General features: G+C 41.8%; 1 protein-coding gene across 1 annotated transcript; it reads left to right on the top strand.

Moving 5' to 3' along the window:
• Nucleotides 1-256: 256 nt before the first annotated feature.
• LOC129080575 (nuclear body protein SP140-like protein) lies at nucleotides 257-9,852 on the top strand. Its single transcript, XM_054586111.1, has 4 exons — nucleotides 257-439; nucleotides 1,539-1,707; nucleotides 7,775-7,912; nucleotides 9,656-9,852. The coding sequence occupies exons 1-4, from the start codon at nucleotides 257-259 to the stop codon at nucleotides 9,850-9,852; spliced, it is 687 nt and encodes a 228-aa protein (XP_054442086.1).
• Nucleotides 9,853-21,403: the final 11,551 nt, after the last annotated feature.

Genomic DNA, 21,403 nt, shown 5'->3' with positions numbered 1-21,403 from the left:
GAAAAATGTGTCTTATATTTTTATTTTAAAAACCAAATGAACTTCTTGGCAAACTCAATATATGCTAATAATCACCACCGGTTTCAATCTGAGATGTCTGGGTTTTCAATTACATCATAATCTATTGCTTCAGTTCCATTTATTCCAGGCTCTACTCAAGATCACTTATTTTACATGTTGTTTCTTCACAACCTAACTTCTATCTATAAAATATATGGTCTCCACAACATCTTGGAACCTTGATGACCATTTTATCATGGTATCCTTTCTCTCTAGGATGTCTGCAAAAGACCAGAACATAAACAACAGGCCTCTCTGTGAGACTGCACTCAGGCACTTCAAAAGACATAAGATTGAGATTTCAAATGCAATAAAAAAGTCATTTCCTTTCCTTGAAGTCCTTCGTGACCGTGGATTCATCACTGATAAAGTATATGAAGTAAGTGAGGTTTATTATGTCATAATGTGGTAAATGGGCACCAACAAGTTATGCTTTGATATCCTGGAATTGAACATCAGGGAACCATTAGCCAACTGAGGTGCCTCCTCAGGGGGGACCTCCTTGAGTACTGCTGTAAGTTTTCCTATACGGTAAAAAGGGAGAAGAGAAGCAGGGCATCACCTGAGACAGTCCAGCTCCAGACTGAAGGAATGGGGCTCCATGGTGCCCACTGGAGTTGCTGAATAACCCTGAGAGATAGGCTGTATCTGAAGCTGGTAGGCTTCAAGATGTATAATTCTTGTAGGAGTTATATAGGCAATATAGCATAAAAGAGGAATTAAAAGGAATTTTAATGATGGGTGAATAAGTTTAATGATTTCATTTAATGAAATAATAATTCACACATTTTATTTCAATGAACATCAATTTAAATAATTATATCTGAGGAGATTAAAACCCACAGAGAATTAATATCATGTTGGACAAATAAGGAAGTAGATACTTGCTATTCTTTCTCCAACAGTTTTCAGTTTGCTTTCCTTTTTTTTGTTTTGCTATTTCTGGAGTCTTGGAACTTAGGTTAATTTTATCAAAAGACATAAGTGAAGATATAGAAATACAAATCTTCTATTTCCTTATCACTTGGCTTTCTCAATGGCCAGGTTCATGAAAAGGAAGAATTGTTATTGGCTCCCTTGAGCCCTTCCAGGACAAGCCAGTCCTGGGGAAAGGATGAGGTTGTCCACTCTATGGAATAGCACCTGCTAAGTCTATTCCTAAAATATTTGGCCAGGCTCTTTAACGGCCAAATGTCATTTAACTTTGAAGCCACCTTTATTCTTCAGAATGGCTCCTCCCTCTCTCTAATGTAAAAGAGGGTGAGGAGATCAGATCAGATTCACAGATGGATATGTTCAGGGAGGAAGGGTCTACTTGTTTCACTTAGTAGTCATACAAATATATAGATTTTAGGCTTCACATGAGAAAATACACATATAGGAATATTGTAAATCATTATACATAAAATCACTTTCCAGGGCTCTTATATAACTTGGAAAGGTATATTTACATTTTTCTCCCTTCAATGTTCTTTAAGGATTGTCAAGAATCTTGTAGAAACTTGGTCCCTGTACGGAGAGTGGTGTACAACGTTCTTAATGAACTGGAGAAGACATTTGACCTGCCACTTCTGGAAACACTGTTCAGCCAGGCCAACATGCAGGAATACCCTGATTTAACTCACATCTGTACAAGCTTTGAAAAAGGTAATTAGGCTTATTACCTACCTTTTGATGTCTAGGGCCATTTTTTTTTTTAACAAGTACATACTGATCTTCTACTGTGTACCACACACAGTGTTGAGCAGTGGGGCGACAGGAGTTAAGAAACAAACATGTCATGAGCTTCTCAAAACTTATGATCCAATGGCTTCAGTGCAATACCCACCTGAAGGTCTGCTTAACTAGGCATCTAGACTCACAGGATAACCAAAGCCACAGTGGCATCAGATTTAGTTAGAAGGATAAATGACAGGAAACATAACATCCCAATTGGAAAACATCAGTTGATCTTCCTCTGTGGGACCCTTTGTTGTGGTCCACATAGCAGTCCACAAAATTGATTACTACCTGTCTCAAGTGAAAGTTTAGTTTGGGGGAAAAATTCGCATTGGCTTAGCAACACTACGCTCAAGGCAGTCAATGTTTCATGTAACAACTCTGTAGTTATAGCTTTCAGGGACCCCACGAGGGACAGTCAAGATACAAGAGTCACCATGGTGAAGGGAGGCCAAACATATCTCAAGTTCATGTAGAGTCTCTCTCAGGCCATCTGCACCTACGTATGTACAGTCACAAGCCATTTTTTACCCTAAGCAAATATTGGCCTAGTAACATGCAAGAGAGCCCACCTTCATCAGGTTTCCAGAGTAATGCACAAGAAAGTTAACTCAAGGGAAAACTTGCTCTTAAAGAAGGGACGTGGTTGTATTAGGTCTTTCTCCACAAGGGGTGAAACAAACACTTATCAGATAATCTTACCAGAGACTTTTTTTAACACTATACAAAAGGGACTGTGTCACTCCTTTTTCCTGAGACTCATGGTTTATAGTTTCTAATTGGTAGTCAGGAAAGAAAGTATCTTCCAATAAATTTGTTTTGGCTTGCCTGAAAATGTTTTTATTCCAACACAGTCTGGTATCAACCAAGGTCTCCAAATAACAATGGAGAATTCCCAAGAAAAATACCTATATGAACTGAGGAAGGCAGGTGCTACAGGAAAAGGCATGGAATGTGAAAGGGGCCCATGTGTTAGTAACACAAGGACAGCAAGTTTGCTCTTGGAGTAGGTAGCAGATTGTGGGAGTTGATTGAAACAAGATAAATCTGAAAAACCTGTAAGTGGAACTTAATCAAGAAAACAAACAAGGAAGCAAAATATAACCAGAGACATTGAAATATCGAATAAATTGAGAGTAACCAGAGTGGATGGGGGAGAGGGATAATGGGGGTAAATAGGGAAAGGTCATCAAGGAACATGTATAAAGGACACATGGACAAAGCCAAAGGGGGTCGGATTGAGGGTGGAATGTGGGGATCAGTGGGGTGGAGGGGAGTGGTGAGAGAAAATTGGAGACAATTGTAATTGAACAATTAAAAAATAAAATAAAATGTCCAGCCAAGATGGCGGCATAGGTAGATATACTTTGCCTCCTTGCACAACTAAAAGAAGAACAACAACCAATATAAAAACAAAAAAAACCAAAACTGCCAGAAAATCAACCTGTATGGAAGTCCAACAACCAAGGAGTTAAAGAAGAAAGATTCATCCAATCTGGTAGGAAGGCCAGAGATAGGCAGCCGAGGAGAGAGGACACATGGACGGCTGGCAAGCATTGGCTGGAGGACTGGGTGGGTGAGACAGCTGCAGGTGGTCCCACATTTGCATGCTGATAAACCAGAAGGAACAACAGGGAAGAGAAACAGACAGTATGACCGAGGGTTCCAGCAAGGGAAAAGAAAGCTCCCAAACCTCTGGCTGTAAAAACTGGTGGGGGTTGCTGCAGTGGGATAAAGTCTCAACCTCACAAGAGTGTTCATTTGAGTGACCCATAGGGTCCTAGAGGGTACACAAACCCACCCACCCCAGAATCAACACCAGAAGAGCCCAGTTTCCTTGTGGGTATTGGGAGAAGTGACTGAAAGCTTGCTGGGAACTGAGCAAGTGGCTTTGTTCCCTCTCTGGCCCTTCCCCCACATACAGTGTGACAACACAACAATGTGAGTTGTCTCCCCTCCGCCCCTCTGTCCCATGGAATATCTAAGGCTCTGCCCCCTACAATGTAACAGGTGTGCCAAGACAAAGAAATATGACCCAAATCAAAGAACAGATCCAAACTCCAAAAATAGAACTAAGTGACGAGGAGATAGCCAGCCTATGAGAGGTAGAGTTCAAAACATTGGTAATCAGGATGCTCACAGAAATGACTGAGTATGGTTTGCAAAACAGAGGGAAAAGTGAAGGCTATGCAAAGGGAAATTATACAAAGTGAAGGGAAGCAAAATATACAGGGAAACAACAGTGAAGGGAAGGAAACCTGGACTGAAATCAATGATTTGGAGCAGAAGGAAGAAATAAACATTCAACCTGAACAGAATGAAGAAACAAGAATTCAAAAAAATGAGGAGAGGCTTAGGAACCTCCAGGACAACTTTAAATGTTCCAACATCCAAATCATAGGGGTGTCAGAAGGAGAAGAGGAAGAGCAAGAAATTGAAAACTTAGTTGAAAAAATAATGAAGGAGAACTTCCCCAATCTGGCAAGGGAAATAGACTTCTGGGAAGTCCAGGGAGCTCAGAGAGTCCCAAAGAAATTGCACCCAAGGAAGCACACACCAAAGCACATCATAATTACATTACCTAAGATTAAAGATAAGGAGAGAATCTTAAAAACAGCAAGAGAAAAAGAGAGAGAGAGTTATCTACAAAGGAGTTTCCATAAGACTATCAGCTGATTTCAAAGAAACCTTAGAGGCAAGAAGGGGCTGGGAAGAAATATTCCAAGTCATGAAAGGAAAGGACCTACATCCAAGATCACTTTGTGCAGCAAAGCTGTCATTGAGACTGGAAGGGCAGGTAAAGTGCTTCCCAGATAAGGTAAAGTTAAAGGAGTTCATCCTCACCAAGCCCTTATTATATGAAATGTTAAAGGGACTTATCAAAGAGAAAGAAGAAAATCAAAACTATGAACAGTGAAACAACAACAAACTCACAACTATCAACAACTGAGCCTATAAAACAAAAACAAAAACAAACTAAGCAAACAACTAGAACAGGAACAGGATCACAGACATGGAGATCAGAGGGGAGTGGGATGTAAGAGAATGAGGGAAAAAGTGTGGGGAATAAGAAGCATAAATGGCAGGTTCAAAATAGACAGGGGGAGGTTAAGAATAGTATAGGAAATGGAGAAGCCAAAGAATTTATATGTACAACCCATGGACATGAAGTAAGGGGGGTGGAATGCTGGTAGGAGGAAGGGTGCAGGGTGGAGGGGAATAAAGGGGAGAAAAAAATGAGACAACTCTAATAGCATAATCAATAAAATATATTTAAAAATAAAATGTAAAAAAAAGGATAAATTTGAAAAAGATTTTGGAAGGTCTGGCATCCAATGCTAAGTAATTTGAAGTTTATTTACTAGACATTAAAAAGATACTATTACAGGTTTGTAGTTTTATAAGTACTGGTGTATTGTCCCAGCAGGTACCTCTGCCACCACCCCTAGGCAGTGGGGGCCCACCAGCAGCCTAGTCTCTTTCTCCTAATATACCCATCCCCAGGCTTTTTGGTTTATTCCCTCCCGCCTTCCCCCCCAACACGCACTTACTGGATCACCTACTTACAAGGCTCCTTTGCTGGTTCCTGGCCTCCTCTCCTGGGCAGCCTCCTGGGTCCCTGGTCCAGGCATCTTGGGAACATCCTTCAGCATTGCAATATGCACTCCTTGTTTGTAGCTTCAAAGCATGTCCTTCATTTTTTTAAAAAGATTTTATTTATTTTATTTTTAGACAGAGGTGAAGGGCGGAAGAAAGAGAGGGAAAGAAACATCAATGTGTGGTTGCCTCTCGCACGTCCCCTACTGGGGACCTGGCCCACAACCCGGCTTGTACCCTGACTGGGAATCAAACCAGTGACCCTTTGTTTTTCAGGCTGGAGATTAATTTATTGAGCCATTCCAGCCAGGACCTACCTTTATTCCTGATATTTGCCCATGCCCCAGCATGTATTTTTCTAGTTCCTCCTGTGACCTCTAATGTATCTTTGGGAAGTGCATCCACCTGACCCAATTAATTGCATCATTCTCTTGCCTGGCCAAAAATTTAAAGCTCTTGAACTTTCTCTTTTACATATTTGGACACTTACAGGATCTTACTTCTATACTGAGGAAGTTCCTGTTTTTTTTCTTATAGTTTCAACATGTCAGAAAACACATTTCTTTTTTATTGCTTATGCTATTACAGTTTCCCTATTTTTACCCCCTTCACCTGTCTCCACCCAGCCCACACCCAACTTCCATGGTCATTCCCCACCCCATTGTCTATGTCCTTCATACATGTTCTTTGACTACTCTCTTCACCTTCTTTCAAACCATCCCCACCTCCATCCTCCACTCTTATAGCTATCAGTTTATTCCATGATTCTATGCTCTGGTTCCATTTTGTTCATTAGATTTCTCTTATAAGTGAGATAATATGGCATTTGACTTCCAATGACTGGCTTATTTCACTTAGCATAGTAGTCTCCAGTTCCGTCCATGCTGCCACAAAAGGTAGGAGTTCCTTTTCTTCTGCTGCATAGTATTCCATTGTGTAAATGTATCACAGTTTTTTAATACACTCATCAACTGATGGGCATTTAGGCAGTTTACAAATCTTGCCTATTGTAAATAACACTGCTATGAACATAGGGGTTCATGCATCCTTTTGAATTGGTATTTCAGGATTCTTAGGGTATATTCCCAGCAGTGGAACTGCTGGGTCAAAAGGCAGTTCCATTTTTAGTTTTTTGAGGAAATTCCATACTGTTTTCCACAGTTGCTGCACCAGTCTGCATTCCCACTAAAAGTGCACTAGGGTTCCCGTTTCTCCACATCCTCACCAACACTTGTTGTTTGTTGATTTATTAATGAGAGCCATTCTGATCATTGAGGTTTTAATTTGCACCTTTACGATGGCTAGTGATGCTGAGCATTTTTTCATATGGGCCACCTGTATGTCCTCTTTGGGGAAGTGTCCATTCAAGTCCTCTGACCATTTTTTAAATTGGATTGTTTGCCTTCCTGGTGTTGAGTCATATGAGTTCTGTATGAATGGAATATTTCACAGATCTAACACAAATACTAAAAAATTTGCATGGAACCAAAAAAGAACCCAAATAGGCTCAAAAATCTTGAGAAAGAAGAGCAAAGTTGGAGGGATCACAATACCTGGTATCAAGCTACTCTACAAGGCCACTGTAACTAAACAATCTGGTAGTGGCATAAGAACAGACAAGTAGATCAATAAAACAGAATAGAAAGCCCAGAGATAAACCCATGTCTCTGTGGTCAATAAACATTTGACAAAGAGGGCACAAACATCCAATGGAGTAAAGATAGCCTCCTCAATAGATGATGTTGGGAGAACTGGAATTGTACATGCAAAAACATGAAACTAGACTGCCAACTTACATCATACTCCAGAATAAACTCAACATGGAAAAGACTTACAAGTCACGATACCATACAAATCTTAGTAGAAAACACAAGCAATAAAATCTCAGATATTTCATGTAGCAATATTTTTGCCAATATGTCCTCTAGGGCAAGGAAAATAATGGAAAAAAATAAATGGGACTCTATCATATTTAAAAACTTTTGCATGGCTAAAGAAACCATCATCAAAATGAAAAGGGAACTGACTCTATGGGAGAACATATTTGCCAATGATACGTTGAGCAAGGGTTTAATCTCAGAAAACACATTTCACTTCCATTACTTGATACATGCTTTCTCAGCCATCATGTATTGATTTTTACATAACTAACAGGCTCAGGATACTTCCATGATGCCTTTATACTGACATTTGGGTGGCTTCTTTCTGTGTGGGAAATAAAAGGACTCCCTTGTTGGGGGTTCTCTTCTGTCCCAGGGATGGTGTTGAACTTGTTCACCATGACTAGGACCCTGAGTTCTGGGTAACCAGAAGGCTGAAAATTCCTAAATTTGTAAATTTGAGATGATATCCCTGGGCTGTGATGAAGCTCTCTAATTCATTTCCTCTCTCTCCTCAGAGATCCAAAATAAAATTGGTCACCAAGCAAGTAACCAAGAAAAGAGTATGGGGAACACCGATACCCAACTAAGCCTTGAACAAAGTCATTGCAAACAGATAAAAACTGATTCTCATTTGCTAAGAGGAAAGGAGAAAGGTAGGTGGGACTTGAGTTCTGAGTGGATTTGGGAGCTTGGGGGAGAACTTCTGAGGGGCATAGAGAAAACACAGGGAGAAGGTTCATATGGGTGAAGGTGGCAATATATGCAGTCAGGCTATAGCAGGAACAGGAGAAGGAAAGAGCAGTTGGTGAAGTGCAATCACATGGTAACAGGGCAGAGAAAGGCCGCTGTTGTGTTTTTTATTTGAGTCCTGCAGACAAATACCTATCCAACGGCGTAATGGAGATGCAAGAAGCGAGACACCCAGCCCATCGCCCCTAATGAAGAAAGTAACTATTGCCTACCTTACCTTAATGATCTAAGTATCTTTGTTTTTCTGCAAGTGCAAAAGCTTTCCTTTGTCCTCCCATACTAACCACCTTCTACCCACCTTAATACCACCCAGGACGCATAGCCTGTGCACAGCCTCTGGCTGCTTTTAACAGGTGGGAGAGGCCGGGGAGACAGAGAGATCAGCTCTCCGATGGAGGGGTGTCCCTGCAGAGAGACGATGGGGAAGGTGGACTGGGAGACACCAAACAACAAAGTGCAAGAGTGAGATAGAGTTCACATATATTGGCATGGAATCCAAACACTGCCATGTCGTGGAGATGGTGAAAAGAAATAAGTTGCACTTCATTTTTAGAAGTTATTTATAACAGGAACGTGGAAGTCATGGGTGATGCTGCTGGTTAGACTTTCAAGTGAGGAAGCCCAGGTGGAGGACCTTTAGAAATGAAGTGGCACGGGGAGGGGGGGGCGGGACTTGATGCAGGAACAGAAGCACCGGGGAAGAATTTGAGGGATGATTTCAATGCTTGAGATCAGGACAGTATATGGAAAGCCAAAATTGATACAGAGGAATATGTGGGTCTCATTACTAATTAAGGAGTAGGGATAGAATGGAAGAAAGCAGGAAACAACAGGGTTGGGATAACCTAAAAAATCAGGCCTAGAGTAGGCGGGGAGACCTGGGGACACAGAGAAGGAGGATTTCATTCTCGACACCTTCTTGTGTCCTGGGTTCCTCCTTTGAATCACCCTAGACCCTGCTGAGTCCTGGGGGAAACTGATAAAAAGTATGGAGAAATGAGTATGAAGAGAGAAAGATACAGAAGGAAATTAATACAAGTAAATAGAAAAATGGACCAATGCACAAAGAGACCTATGTCAAGAATGAGTAAAGGACAATGAATGCACAGCTGGTAGAGTGGACCAGGCAGAGAGAGAGAGGACAGAGCATTGCCTGGTGTGAGGAAACAGTCACAGGAAAGAAGGCACAAGGGTCTGTTCCTAACGTCATTGAGAAAGTAAGCTGTCCACAGTGATCAAAATGTCCCCGAAGCCCTTCTCAGATAAAAACAGGCCCCTTTCCAGGCATCTCACTCTCTCCGTGGATTCAGTCACCAGTTATGATCTGCTGGTTTCTAAGTGCACATCTCCAGCCCAGACCTGTCACCTGGGCTCATTTTGACCAAGTGCCCAAAGATCTAACCGGCATGTCTATGTGAAGGCTGTACCACTAATCTACTGCTGAGTTAGAAAGGGCCCCACAACTTGGTGGACTGAAACACCATGAGTTCATTTGCCACTTCTGTCAAAGTCAACTTTGAAATCTCCCAGCCTGGCCGTTTCCCTCCATCCCCAGCGCACTCGCTCTAACCCGGGCCCCATGGCTTCTCACTTCAGTAGAGGAACGGTCTGCTGCTGGGCTCCGTCCTCCTCCTTGCTCCCCTCAGCCCTTTCTCTGCACGTCAGGTCCATGGGTTTTCAAAAATTCAAACCAGGTCAGGCGGCTCTACTGTTTAAAACCCAGCACTGTCCTGTGGCCCGCAGCAGCAGGCCCGTACTGCGCAGTGGGGATGAAAGGACACCGCCGCGGCCACGTCTTCCCACCCCTCGCGCACCTTCCCACTGGGCAAACTCGCGCCACTAAATCTCTGCCTTTGCATATACTTTGGAAAACAGTTTGGTGTAATCTTCCAATGGTTTTCCTTTTTCACAGATTTTACTATTTATTTGTAGAAAGAGGGGAAGGGAAGAGAAAGAGAGGGAGAGAAGCATCAATGTGTGGTTGCCCCTCACTCAATCCCAACTGGGGATCTGGCCCGAAACCCAGGTCTGTGCCCTGACTGGGAATCGAATCAGCAACCCTTTGGTTTGCAGGCTGGTACTCAATCAGCTGAGCCACAGCAGCCAGGGCTTCCTATGGTTTTTTTAATGGATAATTCCTATAATATAATACTACATAGCAGAGAAAACATATGCAAAACAAATAAAGATGACCTAATACACATAATGTTGAGAAAATAAGTCTAATTCCTACAACCAAAATGACACACAGAGAGAAGGCATGATTCCATTTATACAAATTTATGTAAATTTCAGAACTGGCACCCTTAATCATCTGTGATGTTAGAAGTCAAAGTGAGGGTTAACATGAGCAAGATCAGTGCGGACAGTTGGTGACAGGCATCACTAAGAGGCTTCCAGGTGATAGTAACCTTCTATTCCTTAACCAAAGTGGTAGTTAATCAGGCATATTTCCTCTGTAACAATTCAAAATTTATGATTTACCTATTTTTAGCCATGCATGTCTTACTGCAATTATGATTTTTATTTTTGGAAAAGCAAAAATAAATCATCAACAAAGAAGAATAGGTAAAAAAATAAAGTAAAAACTAAAAACCCCAGAGTTAAGAGAGGCACAAGGGAAGGAGAAGCCAGGTGGCAGGAAAGGAGCGGGCGGGGAGCGCTCCCCGCGGCGGGAGGCCGGGGTAGGGGGGGGCGGGGCTTGACGGCAGTGAGCTGACCCTTTGGAGAGACACTTGAAATTCCTTATTTATTAAAATTTGGTCCAGGAGCAGAGCTAGCCCACCCCAGAATCAAACTAAATTCCTGTTCTGTGTGTCTGGTGGATATACAAAAAGAAAATTCATTTTTTAATTCAAAAGATGAAAGGCAAACCCAAGCAAATACTACAGGTAACCGGGTGTCTGACATAATAGGTAAGACCAGCTGAAAGGATGTGTGATGTGAATCTCAGGTCCGGGGCAAGGGTCTGGGACATGTCATCGGGGTCCATCCAAGAGATCCAGGCGACCTTGCAGCCTGCAGGAGGGGGAGGAGGGAACCAGCACCTTAGCTGTGAGTTTAGCAGAAGGGGGTTCCCGGGAAAAATACCAAAAGACAGAAACTGCAGGAATAAGTATTATCGTCCGAGAGACTATTTTTAAAGCAAGAGAATGAAGTATGGCGTTAGGAGATGAAGAAAAGAGAAAATAAGATTTTAAAAGGGAAAATATGAGAGCCAAAATAGTTTTGAGAGGAGGTAGAGAAAGAAACCAATGAAGAGAAAAAAGATATGGAGAGACACCATCGCCAGGAAGACAGGCCCAATGAGGGGACATGGGCTGAGCCAAGAGGCAAGCGAAGAAGTAAGGTGAGAATGAAGGAAGAGGTAGAGTAAAGGTGGCGGTAACAGGGAGAATGAGGGTGGAGGTAAGAGGTAGAATGAACATAGGAGTTGAGGTAGAAAGCGGGATGGGGACCGGAGGTAGAGGGTGGGGGCGGGAGACAGGGCGACCGTGGGGTAAGAAGGGCTGCAGGACGGGCACAGCTGCCCTCTGTGCCTGAACCTCACCCCTTCCGTGCAGGACCTGGAGGAGCCTGCAGGTCACACACCTTAGGGCACAGACCGGGGGGACCTGAGTTATCTTGGCTTCTAAGTCTTTCTAGTGCTCTTGTCGTGGGCTTTCCTGTCCGTGGGCTCCTTGGCCCCACCCTGAGGCCCTAAGGGTTTTTGTCCTCTGTGCAGTGATCAGCAGTGATGACTCCACAGAATCCAGTGATGATGACGAGCCCCCCAAAGCTTCCAGCTCAGCACTGACGAGGGCACCTGGTAAGGACGTGGGAGCTCAAGGCGTGGGCTGCAGGGACCTGAACTAAGAGCTACTGTCTCCTGAGGCATCTGTTCCGAGTTCATGCTGCACCGTGGATCCAGTTTGTCCTGGATCCCATTCTCTGCATTTATTTTACTTGACCTTTTTGGGAAATGCAGGAAGTAAGAAATCATTATACACATAATTATTAAATAAACATATGTGTATCTTTTGAAGATGCTGTCTATTGATAGGTCCTGTTAGTCAACATATGTACCTTATATTGACAGTATAGCAGAAATATGCTAGGAAAGTGATGACTTTCTTTTAAAGTGAATTAGTTGCTATTCTTATAAAGTGCTGAATTTCTATAGAGAACAGAAACCTAATATTTCTTTATTGGAAGGTTATTTTGTCATCTGATCTCAAAATCTGAATTATGTCCAAACACAATTCTTCCAACTCTCTAGTGTTAGCAAAAATAAAAGAGTTCAGGGTTCTGAAGCACAAAGTATTTTTTTTTTTACAGAGTTCTTTAGCAAGTCATGACATATATACTCATTTTTCAAAGGATCTTTGGAAGTAGTACTGTACTTTTTCCTTTACAACAACCCTGAGCGGTAAGCAGGATGGATATTGTTATCCTTGTTTCTAAGTGACAGAACAGAATCACAAAAATCTTTCAGGGTCACCTACAAAGTCTCATGGAGATAAAGAGAAAGATAAGGCTACTGTCCTGGATTCTTCATTATATCCTTCGCAAAATTAGAGCTCAAAATGTTATTTCCTCAACCCTGTGTGCGGCTTGAGTTGCCATGACATCTGTAGCTCTTTAGGGCACAGACTGGTGACTGGTGTCCCTTCCTACTTTCTTACAGGATATTGGAAACATGCTTATTTAGGAAAACACACTAGGGAAAGACCTAAAAATGAATGGAACTTATACCCAATTTTGATGTTATAAAGGACGAATATTTTAATTGTTTATTCTAATTGTCCCAGTAGATCTATCAAAGTCAAACATAAATTTACATCAGTTTTTAGAGAGTACACTTTCTAACTTGTATCTTAGTGTAGGCAAAGTGTTCTAAAAGGTGATCCTGAAGTAGGTTTGGGGCTCAGACACAAGAGAAGATGATTTCTCAGCCTTGCAAACAGTTTAAGGGGGCCTGGGGGAGACAAGAGACTCACTGTCTTCAGCACAAGATTTCTGATGTCTCCCCACATATGAAACAGCAGATGAAGGAAGTGTGAAATGACAATAGACGGGGCAAGGCGGGGGAGGGGGGGAGAGAGAGAGAGAGAGAGGAGAGAAGCGTAGAAAGGTAAGGCTCAAACAGAGCAGAGGGTCCCTTGCTCTGGTGACAGATAAAAGAACACTATCCTACAAGGCAGGGGACTTAGAGGGGCAGACCAGAGTAGCCTGTGTGCAGATTTCCATAGGCTTTTGAGATCTTTCCAAATTTTCTTATTAGGGCATTCCCTGCTGAGTCACTTCATTGGTCACGCACTGAGAAACCTGAAGAATCCTCTTATTTTGTGCAGTGACCAATAACCTTGACTCATTAGAGTCGAGTGAAGGAGGAAAGACTCAAGAAGTCAGCTGCCTGCGCTGGCTGGGTGGCTTCTATGGTTGGAGCATCATATCATACACCAAAAGGTTGCACGTTCAATCCATGGTCGGGGTATATACCTCGGTTGTAGGTTCGATCCCTGGTGGGGCATTCGTGGGAGGCAACTGATGAATGTTTCTCTCTTTCTCTTCCTTTCTCTCTTTTTAAATCAATTAATATATCCTTGGGTGAGAATTTTAAAAAAAAAAAGCGATGTGCTCAGCTTCTGAGATTGCACCATGTAAGGATATTAAGATTATTGACAAATGCCCTGAATACAAATACCCAGAGTCTAAATCCAGAGCTCTGTATTCCTGATGAATCTTGTTCTGACATTCTCCATACGCATTGATTCAATTATTTGGAGGAAACCATTTCGAGCATTTAACTTCTTTGACCCTATTGGGATATGAAAGAGGGCAAAAAGGCATTATAAGTTGTTGTTTAACTGGATGAGCCCAATCCAATTGATGTATGAAAATGTAGCAATAATACATTAGTAAATGACAGCTTTTTTTATTACATGCTATTTTATCTATTAATGCTAAAGAGTTGAAATAATATATTTGGTCTTTACAGAACGTAATAAGCCTAGTATTTCACTATTTGTTGATGATATTGTCATTAGCACAAAACTTGGAAAGTCTTCATATAATAATTTGTCCTGCTATCTAATCACTGATGGAAAAAAATAGCTTCAGCCCAATGACTGTCAAACTCAAGTTATAGTTAAATCTTTGGCTTACTTGTGATTTTTCACAGGGCTTTTATAAATAAAGCTTCATTTTGTTTTCACAAAAACCTTAGCAGGGAGACAAACTTGTTATACCAGCTTTAACAGATGAGGAAACTGGAGACAGTAATGTTTTGGGTCACTTACAAATTCACACGCAGAGTAAAAGGGAGAGCCAGGCAGGAATCTGGCATTGTGATCCTGGGCACCAGAGCTGGGTCTGGTTGAAGGAAAGAGAAAAATGATCATCGAAACATTGATATTATTGCAAGCCCATCTGTCATGTGAGTTGTCACAGAAATTATAAGACTTTTGCAATAAATAAATAAATAACAGTTTTTTTCTCTGCTACTTTATAGAGCCCATGGATTTCAGAAAATCACATGCACCCAGGAAAAGAGTTTGGGAAAGAAGTAAGAAAAAATGAGAACTCTTCATTGTTACAAATGAACAAGATTTTCTACAAAAGATTGATTCTAATTCTTTTTCATATCCTTCAAAGTAAAATATAAATTTGATTTTATTTTAGTTGGTTTGGATTTTCACTTTTTAGCAGTTAGGATAATGTCTATAACATATAAACACAAAGAAGTCAAAGACACACACAAATAGAATTTTAATTTTTCTCAACATCGATATTATCACAAACCCTGTCATGTGACTTGTCATAGAATTTATAAGACTTTTGTGTACAAGTAGATGTTTCTTCCCTCCCACTTTACAGGGCCCGTGGATTTCAGAAAATCACCTACACGCCCGAAAAGACTTCGGGAAAGTGGTAAGAGCACCTGAAAATTCTTCAGAGTTATAAATGAACAGAGTTTTACACAAAATGGCCATTCCAACTTTTTTTTAATGTCCTTCAAACTAAAATATAAATTTAATTTTAGCCAGTTTGGATTTTAACTTTCATATAAGTCAGGCTAATGGCTGTAACATATAAATAAGAGGCAGTCAAAGACTCAAACCCAACAGAACGCTAATTTTCCTCCAGTCAACATTCCCGGGAGGGTGAGAGGGCGGGGGCGGGGCTGTATTTCACAAAGACTTTCCGGGAAGCAGCCCCGGGGGTTGGGGGGTGGCGGAGAGGAGAGCTGCCTTCTTTGCCATCAGATTTGTAAGACAGTCCAGGGAGAGGAGCGGAGCTAAAAATAAATGCGAGTGCAGATACAAAAACAACAGATCCATAACGAGACAAGAAAGAGGAGAAAGAGAATCTGGGAAAAGAAAACAGAGGGCCAAGAGGAAGCGGAGATGCCCAGCAGGGATGAAATACCTCCGTCCCCGGGCTCAGGGGACAGTGAGGGATAAAATACTGACCTGCAGGTCATGTGACTACAAAAGGCAGATCACGGAGGTCTGAGGAAGGGACATTCTAGCCCGGGGTTTCCAGAGCTTCCCAAGTTTTTTATCTGTTGGCTTCTTTGTCATACACTGAGACCTTCCAGGGACATTTGCTCCTGCAGAGAGAAGTCATGAAGGATACTCCGAGTCCAGTGCGGACGAGGCACCCCCTGGAGCCTGGAGCCCTGCGCTGAGAAGTGATACTGATGAGGAAGGTAAGGACCGCCATCGCTGGGCTCCAGGACAGCAGGCGGCTGAGGTCAGAGCTCCTGCCCCTCTGAGCACAGCCCCCGCCCGGGAGCCCGTTCCTGCCTTGCTCTCGCGTGGCGGCTCAGAAGGCTGCAAAGGAAGGGAGCATCGTAGTTCAGGCTTAAAGAGACGGCTGCTGCTGGATGGCAGTGCGCCTTGCTACCCGTCCGCAGACGGGTCATCCCCCAGGGCGGTGGGTCACAGAGTGATGGCCCCCTGCTCACCACCTGTTCTGTAGAGAGCAGAGAAAGTGTGACAGTCAGCTGTGGGCCAACTTTGTCACAAACCTGTTCAAACCTCCATAGACTCTGGTCATACTCTCATTACTGACAGAAGAAAACACTTCTGATTATTGCCATCAAATTTCATTTATAACTTTTTTATTTTAAAGATTTTTATTAATTTATTTTTAATAAATAAAGGGAAATAGAGATGTGAGACAGAAACATTGATCTGCTGCCCCTTGTCCTCACCCCAACCAGAGACCAAACCGAAACCCAGGCATGTGCCCTGACTGGGAATTGAACTGGAAACTTTTCGCTGTGCGGGACAGCGCCCAACCCACTGAGCGACACCAGTCAGGGCTTTCACTTACAGCGTTTGACAGAGGACCCCCAACATGATATTGGCCTACATAGTGATATTTGAAAACACCTTCACCAAAAAATTATCCTTTTATGCTTACAACAACCTGTAAGTTAGGCCAGATAACTGTTGTTCTCTTCATTGCATAGATGGAGAAACTCCCATACAAAGAGTTTTTTTAAAACAAATTTTTCAATTACAGCGGACATTCAATATTACATTGGTTTCAGGTGTACAGCATAGTGGTTAGACATTTATATAACTTAGGAAATAACTACCCTGTTTAGTCTAGCACCAGCCTGACGCCATGCAGAGTTATTACACTATTATCGACTATATTCTCTATGCTGTAGTTACATCCCTGTGACTATTCTGTAACTACCAATTGGTACTTCTTAATCTCTTCCCTTTTTTCATCCAGACCTTGCCCGCCTTTCACCTGGCAACCATCAGTCTGTTTTCTGAATCTTTGAGTTTTTAATGATTGTTTATATATCACACATGGACACTTAGAGGAAGAGGCAGAACTAACAACCTGGACCCCTAGCAAACATCCATAATCCTTTATTCAAAACCTTTGAAGCCACATGTAAAATAACAATGTTTTATTGTTTTAGAAAGACACGGAGGTTTATATCTAAGGTGTCACAAAAGACTCCAACAGCATCTGTGGCAGAATCCCATACTCAAATATATTAATGTTTGTGAGCAAATTGTGTGAATTCACACCATGAGTGATAATTAAAATATTACGTGGACTCATGACAGCTAAGTCCAGATTCACTGCCAAATTAGTTAGCTGCAAACCTATGAAAAAAGGTTCATTTTCAAAACTCCTTTGATTCTGCATATGGGCTAAAGGATTGTGAGTCTTTGCTTCATTTGGTAGCAATCCCTTTCCTTTAGATGGGAAGATAGAGAAATGATTATCATCATGTCTTTATGTTCCAAATTTTTCTCTAATGTGAGGAGTCATAAGATTTAAGTCATTTTGTTATATATTGCTGGTTGTGTTTTCTTTTACCTCATAGATTCTCTGGATATTGGAAACCAATCTATTTGCAGGACGGGCAATAAGAAAAGACGTAAGAATAATTAAAAGTCTTGATGTAACAGCTTTCTTTGCTACAAAAGCTTCAGTCAATTTTTTTCTTATCTCTTTTAAATAAAAAAAGTAATTTGTTAGTATTTTAGATAATATACTTTATATGCTTTGCACTGGGGGGCTGGACTAGTTGGTGTAAAAGTTCAATGGCATAAGAGCAATACAAGTCTATTCTTCACTCATATGTAGGAAAAACTGGCTCTGGGGAGAGGGGTGCTTTGCTCCACATGATCTTTGAGGGCCCAGCTGATGGGGCCTCTGGAATTTTGAAAATGTGGCTTCCATGGTTCCCCTGGATAAGAAACAGAGTAGAGACAGAAGTATGTGCAGACAAGTGGAAAAGGTATAAGAAACAGCAACAAAATGGAGTGCCTTCTATGACAAAGTTGTCCCTTGTCCTTGGGGATGTTCCAGGAGCCACCTTGACCAACAGGTGAAATGGCCTGGCTGTAGGAATATTCCTCCCCTGCCACTCCCCGCCCCCAACAAGCTTCCCTTTTCCAATTGTCCTGTCGAGGGTTCCGTGCTGGGTTGGTTCCTTGGGCGCAGATGGAGACTGCTATGGAATGTTCCTTCTTTCTACAGGAATCAGCAGTAGTGACTCTTCAAAGCTGAATAGTGAATAACATTCTCAAGGAACGTCTAGCTCAACCCTAAGAAGATGGTCAGGTAAAGAGAATTAAGATGCTAAGCCTTGGCTTGCAAATGTCAGGAATCTGAATCAAAAGATGCATTTTTATTCCGAGCACCTTGAAGTCCTTATACCCAGTTAATCCTGGGGACTCCTTTCAGCATTTTAAGAAATGGAAGGAAGGAGGAAATTATTTTAAACTCATGTTTAACAGGATTGGTCCTATTAACTAAATGTATGTAATTATACATTGCTGTTTTAGTAGAAATAAATAGCAAAAATGATAATATCTTTTTAAAGACCTGCTGTGATGCCCGCTAACACTAAGATCTTAGATTTGTGTTGGTGTACGTTAATCTCATTTGTAACAGTGGGAGAAAATTGGTCCTGCTATATAAGTATAAATATAAAGCTTCAGATCAACCACTCTCAAACCTTAATATAAATTTGATAGAGCTCTTTCACCATGTAATTGAATTACATTGTTTTTTTCGAAGTACTTTTGCAAATAATATTTTATTTTGTCATCAAAAAAATCCTTAAGCCTTAGGGAGCAAACTCTTGCTATATCCATGTTGGGGTGAGAAAATAGATGTACAAATTGTGAGTCCAAAAAAACCGAAAAGAACAATAGGGACTAACAACCCAGTTGTTTCACTACTAGTTTCTCTTAATATGTAAAAGGCAGGAACATAAGAGCTGTGTCAATGATCAATGACCAAAGAGGAGGTAAAGGGAACCTGATATCTTCACAATGTATGTATCATGTGTGTATACACACACTAGTATATGTATATATGTTGGTGTATACATGCTGATGAACATACAAATTAAAAGAAAAAAGGGTAGCAATAGAAGCAGCTCTGTGGTACACAAAATACCTGAAAGAAAGAAAGAGAGAAATAAAGAGGAACAATTATCAAGAGCATCAATGGTGAAAGAGAAAAAGCAACACAGGAGACAGAAAGCAGGAAATCAAAACATTGGAGACAGCAATGTGTAAGGCAGGGAACCCAAGTGCCTGGACAAAATCAAGAAGAGGCTAAATGAGCAGGGTGACTCCCAAGTGGAGGGGTTTGTGCAGGACACGCACCTCATCTTTCAGAACCACAGGGCATCTTGCAAGGTAAGTGGCTCCCCTGCTTCTGTTTCATTTTCTTTCCATTAAGTCACTCTGCCCTCATTTCCTGGTGCTGGGAAATTTTAGAGTTTCCCTCCTCCTTTATGATGAGCTTATGCAAGCAAAGGTTCAGAAAGTGAGTGACTTTTAAAATTCAGGGTTTAAATCCCTCAGGGAGAGTAACACTGAGCCAGAAGATTTCCTTGAAGCCAGAACCCCAGTCCCTGAGAGCTCATTCTCTTTGGAAAAGGTGCTAGGTGCCCATTGAGAATAGTCACGTCCTCCCTGCTCCAAACCTAAGGAGAAGCTTGTGTCCTAAGTCATGGTGTTCTTGTCTATTATACTTAGTCAGACCTCTCAGAAATCCCAAACTGCAGGGCCCTTTGTGTGTGAATGGCCCATAGAGTTAACCGGGGTCTCTGGAGGGGGATAGAACTGAACGTGAAAGGAAGGTCACTGGTTGTATTTAGACATCTGTGATATTTGATTGTTACAGAGAACGTAGATTACTTGTCTAACTCTCACTAAACAACCCAAACTAAATGAATAAGTGTCCCCACGTGTGGTAATTATTTCCCATTTCTGTCTAGTTTTTAATAAATAACTGTGCACTTAAAAAGCAGAAGTTACACTCAGTCACATGAGTTTTTCAGCTTGACCTGGTTTAATATAATTAGGATGTTTAAGACAAGAGTTCTGATCATTCTCATTTCAGTGTATCTAAACACTGGTAATGAGTGTCATTGTTTTTGTTTCCTCTTTTCCAGTACAATGACTTTGGCCTAACAGAAGCTAATTAGAGAAGAATTTCAAGGAAATGTTTGTTATTCAAGAAACAAATAAACAAACAAAAAAAAACAGCCCACTGTTTTTTTTTGTTGTTGGTCACCTGAAAAATCTCCTTAGGGGGCAGATGTCTCGTCTCATAGCTGTTGGGAGGGTTGGTTGCTAATGCCAGTCCTCCTCAAAGTTTTGCCTTTGGCCAAATAAAGCCAGCTTCACCTGGAGGTTATACCTCTTTGGCCAGGGGACTGGCTGCCTCCCCAGGTAGAAGCAACATGTGGAGTGATTCATCCTTCTGAGCTCCCCATGGGATCAAGCTGGAGCTAATCTCTAGCTGTGACCACGTTCTTGCTTAGCTTTTCCTACCATGCTATCCTGCTTCCTTCACCCCAATTTTCCTAGTGGAACTTCACAATAAATCACTTACTATGGATACTTCATCTCAGACTCCATTGCTAGGGGACCCAACTTAAGACAATGGTCATAGTAAGTTGGCTCTAAAGACAGGGTTCTAAATGTTGATTGCCGTCTGGCCAATGGGCACAGGTGGAATATTGGTAGTCCTTGAGGTACTATAACAGTGTCATTGACAAAAATTCACCTGTAGGAAACTGGAAAAGGAAAAGGAGAAGAGGTATCCTAGCTGGTATTTACAAAGAGAGAAACAGTAATTGTAAGAGCTGTGGATTTTGGTGGTTATTGCTTAGCATGATACATGTGTTGAAAAGAAAACATGACAGGCTTCAGTTTGTTAGTAACCACCGAAAGCAAAGAAACTCTCATACTTAGAGCTGACAGGCAGACAGTAGAAGGGCCTGAAACAGGTTCTAATTTTAAGAATGGCAAACTTTACTCTGATATAGAAGGAATGAGCCCTAAAGTTCAGTATGGGGATTTCTAAGTAGTTGTACATGAGAACCCTCAACTCCAGGTCCCCTACACCCACTGGTCTGCAAAAGAGTCTCCTGCCCTTTTTGGAAGATAGACCCCCCCCCCCGCCCCCATACAGCCTCCCTTCTTGCTTGAATAAAAAATATGCAGAGTCCTGTAGCGCAACTCAATTGGCAAGTCCTGGGTAGGGTGGCTAGGTGAGGAGAGGGTTTCCATTCCAATGGAACTCCAGGTTAACCAACATGTATCAGCAGGCATCAAGAGATTGAGTCTGGAAGTGTATTCTGGATGAAGAAAGGGGGATATGAAACTGAAAAGGAAAATTTGTTGATACAGGTGCACTTTCCTCTGCCAGAGAGTTTAATTAGCCTTGAAAAGACCAAGGTGGTGATTCCATTATGTTCCTGGGTGGCCCTTAGAGGCTTGCTCTAGGGCCAGGTGCACACTAGATGAAGTGGAAGTAGAGATGGTGGACTTGCCAGAGCTGACTGGAAGAGGGAGATCTAAAGTCCTAGAGAAGATGGCATGGCCCTCCCTTCCACAACTGGAAAA

Source organism: Pteronotus mesoamericanus, unplaced genomic scaffold, assembly GCF_021234165.1.
Source record: "Pteronotus mesoamericanus isolate MK-2021 breed Mesoamerican mustached bat unplaced genomic scaffold, CSHL_Meso_final contig_90, whole genome shotgun sequence".
Classification (NCBI taxonomy): domain Eukaryota; kingdom Metazoa; phylum Chordata; class Mammalia; order Chiroptera; family Mormoopidae; genus Pteronotus; species Pteronotus mesoamericanus.
Note: the sequence above shows the minus strand (reverse complement) of the source record. Positions and strands in the feature narration are given on the sequence as shown.